Below are 8,120 nucleotides of genomic sequence, written 5' to 3' on the forward strand. Positions count from 1 at the left end.
ATCGCTAGTCTTTAAACCTATTCGATGGATAGTCGAGATGACATCAAATTATTCAGATAGAATAACACTAACTGATCCTACTTATACTATAAGTATAAGTCATCATGTGGCTATTAGTGTGGTGACACTAATGATAGATAGTGGGTGCTCTTTGGAGAAAGAGTTCACTGAATTGATCTAAAGAATCCCTGAATGGTATTATCTAAAGGTCAATCACGATGATTCATGTCACGGTTGTACAAGTGATCCATTGACATGAGATACCAAGGACATGTTGTGGATGGACGACTACATTTTGACAATGACTTACAAGCCTCCAATAAAGGGATTCAAACAAGTCATGGATGAAGGGCTTGGATGACAGTGCGATTTTCGTCATCGTCTTCAAACTCTAGGACTACTATAGAAGAAACCCATTTGCCCAGAGAGAGAGATAGATAGATAGAGAGAGAGAGTCCTACTCTAGATGTCTGTGAGATGATGATGACAATGACAATGATAATGATGGTGATGATGATGATAGGGGATGATGACAATGAAGGGTTTGGATGACAGTGCGATTTTCGTCATCGTCTTCAAACTCTAGGACTACTACAGAAGAAACCCATTTGCCCAGAGAGAGAGAGAGATAGAGAGAGAGAGAGAGTCCTACTCTAGATATTTGTGAGATGATGATGACAATGACAATGATAATGATGGTGATGATGATGATGATGGTAGGGTGACGATCACGATGAAGGGTTTGGATGACAATGCGATTTTCGTCATCGTCTTCAAACTCTAGGACTACTACAGAAGAAACCCATTTGCCCAGAGAGAGAGAGAGAGATAGAGAGAGAAAGAGTCCTACTCTAGATGTCTGTGAGATGATGATGACAATGATAATGATGATGATGATGATGGTAGGGTGACGATCACGATGAAGGGTTTGGATGACAATGCAATTTTCGTCATCGTCTTCAAACTCTAAGACTACTACAGAAGAAACCCATTTGCCCAGCGAGAAGAGAGAGAGAGAGACAAGAGGGAGAGAGATGTCTGCGAAATGGCGGGCTCTGCAACACCGCCACCGCTACACCTACAACTCCGTCGTCTTCCCCTCTTCCTTCTTCTCTTCCCTCTCCTCTCTCGAGCAAGACTCTGCCTCAGAGGCTCCTCTTTCTCTCTCTAGCTTCCTCTCTGCCCTGCGCGACCTCGCCCTTTTGGACACAACCTTCGCCCAAGTCGCCGCTGCCAAAACCCTCGCTAAAACCTTACCCTCTCTCTTCTCTTCTTCCCCCTCCAAAGAACTCTCATCCGCCCTTCAACTCTACCTCAGCGTGCTCTTTGTTGAAAACTCTCTCCCTCTCCACAGACCCATCATCTCAGGGCTCGCCAGGGCAGGTAAAGCTCTGCCCTTCTTCGAGGAATGCATCGTTTCCTTGTGCAGAGATCAAATTAAGCAGTTTTCTGTCTCTAGAGCTCTGCTTTCGCTTCTCAGCTACCCTAAGCTTGGATTTCTTGATGGGGTTTTGGAAAGTTGTGCTGTGGTGGCTGCAATTCATGTCTCTGAGTCGTTGGTCATGGTGGGTGAAGGTATTTCTCATGGTTCTAGGCCTTCTCCGGTTGTTATGGAGCAGTGCCAGGATGCCATGTCTTGCTTGTATTACCTTCTTCAGAGGTTTCCATCAAAGTTTAGGTGTGAAGATGGAGAAGATGATGAATCCATGAGAGCTGTTCTGAGGGCTGTAACCCTTGTCTTGAAGTCGGTTTCTTTCTCTAGGGATTGCTTGGTGGCCGCTGGAGTTAGTTTCTGGGCGGCTCTCCAAACAAGGTTGGAATCTCGGCAGATTGCCAATTTCATTGCCTGGGGTTTATTTGGGATCAGAGAAGGCTCTGAGATTCATTTTGAAAGTTTACTTAGGGAGATATCTGAATTCTCTGTTCTGGGAAGGATCTGTCTAATCAGAGGGCTGCTCTCCGCAATCCCTCTGAATCTTCTTCTCACTGAGTTCTGTGAATCAGAGGGCTCGGTTCCATGGAGGATTCTGAATAATGGGATTCTTCCTGAGCTCTGTAACTATTGCAGAAACCCAGTTGACAGTCATTTCAACTTTCATGTTCTTACTGTGACACAGATCTGCTTGCAGCAGATTAAGAAATCGGTCTCCGTTGAGCTCCGTTGTTGTTCTAAGGATTATGATCCCCTTCCTGGTGATGCTGCCGTCCGGTTGATGAGGATAATCTGGAACAACTTGGAGGACCCTCTTAACCAGACTGTGAAGCAGGTTCACCTCATCTTTGACCTACTCCTGGATGTTAAGGAAATAATTCATGGACAGGAAAAGAAGTGTTTCCAAAAGAACATGGCAGGAGAGCTGCTCCGGTTGGGGCCGAGGTGCAAGGGGAGGTATGCTCCTTTGGCTTCCCTTACTAAGAGACTGGGTGCTAAAACCCTTCTTGAGTTGAATCCCCTACTCTTGTTTGACACCATTAATGCTTATGAAGATGATGATGTGTGCTGTGCTGCTACATCCTTCTTGAAGTGTTTTCTTGAAAGCCTACGCGATGAGTGCTGGATCAGGCATGGAGTTGAGGAGGGGTATTCTGTGTACAGGGGACTGAGCCTGCCTCCCATCATGCAGGGGCTTCTTGGCGGCTTGTCAAAATTGCGGTCAAACTTGACTACATACGCTCTGCCAATTGTTCTTGAGATCGATGTGGACAGCATCTTCCCCATGCTTGATTTGATCTCATTTGGCCCAAATCAAAAAGATGAGAGGGATGAGCGGAAGATTGGTGATGTTTTGAGAACTCCCCAGTTTGTGAGTGGTATAAATGGGTATGATAAAATCAGTGGGCAACGAGATGAAAAATTAGAAGAAACCCAGTTCATGGGAGACTTCGGTTCGTTAGATAAGACAGAGAAGGGGGAAAAGCATAAAGATTTAGCTGGGAAATGTGTGGCAGGACTAGTTTCTGTACTAAAGGTAGCCCGGCAACTTTCTCTAGTGTCGGGTGATGTGGATTGGGACCAGGGTTCTACATGTAATGCAATTCTTTTGGTGAATAATGTTCTTGTGAAGGTTCCAGTAACAAGTTTTATGCATGCCCTTACACATGCGGATGAGAATGTTCGAGTGGATGCAGCTGAGTTTCTGTTTTTGAACCCAAAGACAGCCAGCATTCCATCTGCGTTAGAATTGAAGATGATGAGGGATGTGGTACCATTGAACATGAGATCAAGCTCCACAGGGTTTCAAATGAGATGGATCAGCTCGTTCAAAAAGTTCTTCCACCGCGCTCGAACGGCCTTAGAAAGGCACGCAAAACAAGGTTTTCGGACACCAGATAATGCTGACCAGGAGAAAGTCATTGAAATCCAGAGGTCCTTGGATCTCTTAAGTTTCATGAAGTGGCTGAGTGGTTTTCTCTTCTCCTCTTGCTATTGCTCTGCACCTTACGAGAGGAAAATCATGGCCATGGGGCTTATTCTGACAATGCTCGATGTTTGGCCCCTGCTTCCTGCTTCTCAAGGTGTTGATATTCTTCCTTACGGAGAAGGATTTCCCACCTCTGATCTTACTTTGTCACTGGTGGGGTCTATTGTTGATAGTTGGGATAGAATCAGAGAGAGCTCATTTCAGATTCTTCTGCACTTCCGTAGCCCTCTATCGGGGATGACAACATCTGAATCAGTTTTTGAGGTTATAACTTGGGCAAAAGAGTTGGTATGTAGCCCACGTGTAAGGGAAAGTGATGCTGGGGCATTAACATTGCGGTTTATATTCAGAAAATATGTTCTTGAACTTGGTTGGACGGTGTGGGTATCAGAGAATGTGGTGTGTCATGGTGCGGGTGACAGTTCCAAACATGATATGATCAAGAATGAAACTTTTTCTCATTATATTTCATCGTTGATTGACTGGCTACGGGCCATTGTTGAGGTGGGGGAGAGGGACCTTGCCGAAGCATCCAAGATCTGCTTTGTGCACGGTGTGCTGCTCGCCCTTCGATATACATTTGAGGAGTTGGACTGGAGTCTCATCTCGAAGTCACCTAAAAGCTATTCTGAGATGAAGTCTGCCCTTGGAGAGCTTCTGGATCTTATTGTTAGGGTAACGTCTGTGGCGCTTTGGGTGGTCTCTGCAGATTCATGGTATTTGCCTGATGAGATAGACAACATGGTCACAGATGATTCGTTTATTTCAGACATGGTTGACATGAGGGGTTTGGACCCATCCCTGGAATCTGAATGTGGTTCAAAACACCTAGAGAATGATCATGTGGCTGATCAAGCAGTGATGGTTGCCTGTTGGCTTTCCATGAAGGAGGTATAAAATATTGATTTCCCTTTTTGGTAAGCAATATTTGGCACAGTTTTTCTCTTCATGACTATTCTGTTTGATGGTTTTGAACAGGTCAGCCTTCTCCTGGGAACAGTCATCAGGAAGATTCCTTTGCCTTGCAGTGATGGGCCCGATTCTGAACATGCCTCTTATCCTATTTCTTATGATGTTATGCTTGATGCGGAGCAGTTAGAAGACATTGGGGGCCATTTCTTGCAAGTTCTCTTGAAAATGAAGCATAATGGGGCAATTGACAAGACCAGAGCTGGGTTCACTGCTCTCTGTAATCGCCTTCTCTGCTCAAATGTCCCAAGGTGTGTCGTCTTACTCTTGGTCTTGATCATATAACCTGATAAGGGCAATCGTGCTCCATCTAGTTTTTTTATTTATCCATTGAGCTTAAGATAGTGATAGGATCCTCATCCCATATCAGAGGTATGTTTGGGATTTGCCTTCAGAGTAGTTCCCCTTGATATAGATGTAGCCTCGACAGAGAACTACCCAAAGTCACTATCAGACATCTTCCCATTGTTAGTAGGTTTTGCTTCTGTGTCCATAAGCCTGTGGTATTGTTAAATCCTCTCTCTCTGTTGCATTTCTGTTTGATGCGGTGGTTTGTATTCTAATGCTAATCCTTCTTCTGTATCATGTAAGACTCTGTCAAATGACAGAGGCATGGATGAATCAGTTGATGGAAAGGGTCATGGCAAAAGATCAAACAGTTGATGATCTACTAAGGAGGAGTGCTGGGATTCCGGCTGCGTTTATGGCTCTTTTTCTTTCAGAACCTGAAGGAGCTCCAAAGAAACTCCTTCCTCGTGCATTAAGGTGGCTTATAGATGTTGCCAGCAAGCCCCCAGAAGGCTCAAATCTGTGTAATGGATCCTTGACCATAGATGGCCAGAGCAAGGTCAGTCTGAAAGTTCCAAAGGCCCGTGATGAGGGTGTGATCCCAACCGTCCATGCATTCAATATTCTCCGGGCTGCTTTCAATGATGCAAATCTGGCCGTCGATACATCGGGGTTTTGTGCTGAGGCCTTGATTATTTCCATCCGATCCTTCTCCTCTCCTTACTGGGAGGTGAGGAACAGTGCCTGCCTGACTTTCTCTGCCTTAATCAGACGCATGATTGGATTCCTCAATGTGCAAAAGAGGGAGTCAGTGAAGCGGGCATTGACGGGCCTTGAGTTCTTCCACAGGTGATAGATACCCTTTCTTTAACTCTTTTTCCTTATATAATGATTATTCACTTTTCTAATCAGTGTCTTTCTCTCAGATACCCAACTCTACATCTCTTCCTGTTTGAGGAGCTGAAGGTTGCCACCAGATTCTCGGTCAACGGCATTCTAGAGAAACAATCAGTGTCTAATGTGTCAAGTGCCATTCATCCCAGTCTCTGTCCAATTCTCATTCTCTTGTCCAGGCTGAAACCTTCCATAGTCGGTAATGAGGATGAGGACCCACTGGATCCGTTTTTGTTCATGCCTTTTATCCGAAAATGTGCCACCCAGAGCAATTATCGGGTACGGGTTCTCGCCTCACGGGCATTAACGGGCCTTGTGTCAAATGAGAAGCTCCCTGGAGTCATCAATGGCATTACGCAGTGTCTGCTCCCTGAAGACAACAACAACGCCGGAAGCATGAAAGCATTTTCTTCTGTCTCTCTCAACTCTATTCATGGGATGCTATTGCAGCTGAGTTCTCTCATTGACAGCAACTGTCGGAATTTCAAGGATGATTCATTGATGGAAATGGTCCTTAGTGGCTTGATCCACAATATATCGAAGTGTTCTTGGATCGGCAGCTTTAGGTTGTGCCCTTGTCCCACTCTTGTTAGCTCTTATCTGAAGGTTCTGAGAAATATTCTTGACGTGGTTACCGTTTGCAAGAGAAGCAGTAATACTACTACTCAGAAAATCAAGACCCTTTATCTTAGATTGTCGTCTGAATGCCTGGAGGACAGGGACAGATCTGGCGGCTTGGCATTCTTCGATCCAACTGTGGAGGAAGCCCGGCAGCAAGCAGTGGGCTCCTTCCTCCAGTGTTTCTTCTCAGAGAATTCAGAATCTGCAGAACTTGCTGGCAATCTTGAAGGGCTATTTCTGGGTGGATTTGAAGAAAAGATACAAGCTTGCGTATCAGATCCTTCTTCTGATGTCAGAATTACAACCCTCAAGCTGCTGCTCAAGTTCATCAGTTCTGCAGGCGAGCATGGGTGGCTCAGGGTAGGGTTGCAGCCGATGCTGATGGACCTTCTGAAAACTGAGGAGAATTCTAAGTGCATTTACTACATCATGAGCTGCATCTACTCTTGGAATCTGTTACATTTTGTTTGTTCCAGCACCAGCAAAGATGATGATGTTATGCATGTTGGACTGATGTGTGCCGATGGGGTTATATCTTTCTGGGAGAGGCTTCTCTCCCTGGTGAGCTCTAATGGCTCCTTGAAAACACGAGCGATGATTATACGATGTATGGGTCTGTGCATCAGGAGATTAATCGGGCATCTCTCGGATCAAACCCATATTTCCATTTGTGGATGTGTCGACAAGTTCCTTCAGTTGGTGAAGAAGAACAGCTCACCAGCCGAGCCTGTGAATCTGAGGAAGGCTGCTGCAGATGCGATAATCGCATCTGGGTTGCTCCAAGATTCCATCTTGGCTGTTGGATCAGTGCTCCGGGAACCCACCTTTCATTCCTGGATCCTCGAAGCTTGGTTTATATGTATCCAGCTATTGGAAGACGAAGATGTCGGTCTGAGGAAGAAGCTTGCAGAAGATGTCCAAGGCTGCATTAGTTCATACCTTTCGAGGCGTGGCCTTTTCAACATATCTGCTCCGTTCCAGGTTGAAAGAGTGATGGAGCTGACCTTCGACTTCTTATCTTCGGTTTTCAGCGACGTCGTTCTCTACATGGATCGCCTCCTTAGTTGTGTCTTCAGAATGACCGATAATGGGCCTTCCCAAATGGGTAATCTTGTAAGAGTGGTGTTCGACAAGGAGATTGATAATCACCATGAGGAGAAGCTCTTAATTTGCCAGATCTGCTGCTTCCATTGCGAGAAGTTAATCAAGAGCCATTCTTGGGCTGCTCCTGAGAGATTGGAGTTCCTGGGGATGTGGAGGACAAAATTCATCAACAGATTAGTCTCTTTTTCAGAAGAGTTCTTAGAAAAAGGGGATAAAGAGGGGTGGGTGGGAGGGTTGGGGAATCATAAAGATACCTTCTTGGGGGTTTATGGACCTCTTCTCGGCATATATGCCCTCACACAGTCTCCTCTGGTGCCGGCCATAATTGAAAAGCAGACAGAAGAAATAGACAAGGCTGTCAGCCCTTTCCTCACCAATCCTTTGACTTGGAGACTCTACTCCTTACTGAGTGCCGCTGCCCAAAAAAGTCAAAGTTTCGACCCTTATTTCCTCCTCGGATAATTCCCACCCATCTGATTCTTTCAGGGCTCTCCGTTCCAAGTTTGAACAGTTTGGATTGGAGCACCCTCAGCATGAGATCTGAACTGTCGGCAATCACTGAATGTAGACCGTAATATTATTATTTAACATGAAGCGCAAAGAAATTTATCGGCTATTTTTGAGTTTGATCAAGAACCCGAGGGTATTATCTTCAATTTTGCCTCTTATCTGATGGTTTTACCTTACGGTTAATGGGTCATGAGGTAAGTTGTTTCTCCAATAACCATCTTTATTAAGGGTCATGAATTTTTTTTTTTTCTGAAGGAATCATTCAACCCAAGACGATTGAGATAATTTCCTGGAAACAATTATAAGACGATG

At 45.1% G+C, this 8,120-nt stretch overlaps 1 protein-coding gene across 1 annotated transcript; it reads left to right on the forward strand.

Annotated features, from left to right (window-relative positions):
• The first annotated feature begins 967 nt into the window (after positions 1-967).
• On the forward strand, positions 968-7,954 carry LOC144709776 (thyroid adenoma-associated-like protein). The gene is made up of 4 exons (XM_078583418.1): positions 968-4,313; positions 4,401-4,642; positions 4,983-5,528; positions 5,606-7,954. Exons 1-4 carry the CDS (start codon positions 1,035-1,037, stop codon positions 7,758-7,760), a joined length of 6,222 nt encoding a protein of 2,073 aa, XP_078439544.1. The 5' UTR covers positions 968-1,034; the 3' UTR covers positions 7,761-7,954.
• Positions 7,955-8,120: the final 166 nt, after the last annotated feature.

Source organism: Wolffia australiana, chromosome 11, assembly GCF_029677425.1.
Source record: "Wolffia australiana isolate 7733 chromosome 11, ASM2967742v1".
NCBI classification, from domain to species: domain Eukaryota; kingdom Viridiplantae; phylum Streptophyta; class Magnoliopsida; order Alismatales; family Araceae; genus Wolffia; species Wolffia australiana.

Excerpts from the sequence above, each read along its gene's own strand:
- LOC144709776 (XM_078583418.1), top strand. The coding sequence starts at position 1,035 with ATGTCTGCGAAATGGCGGGCTCTGCAACACCGCCACCGCTACACCTAC. Across the intron at positions 4,314-4,400 it reads GTTGGCTTTCCATGAAGGAG|GTCAGCCTTCTCCTGGGAAC; the intron begins GTATAAAATATT and ends GGTTTTGAACAG. Across the intron at positions 4,643-4,982 it reads CTCTGCTCAAATGTCCCAAG|ACTCTGTCAAATGACAGAGG; the intron begins GTGTGTCGTCTT and ends GTATCATGTAAG.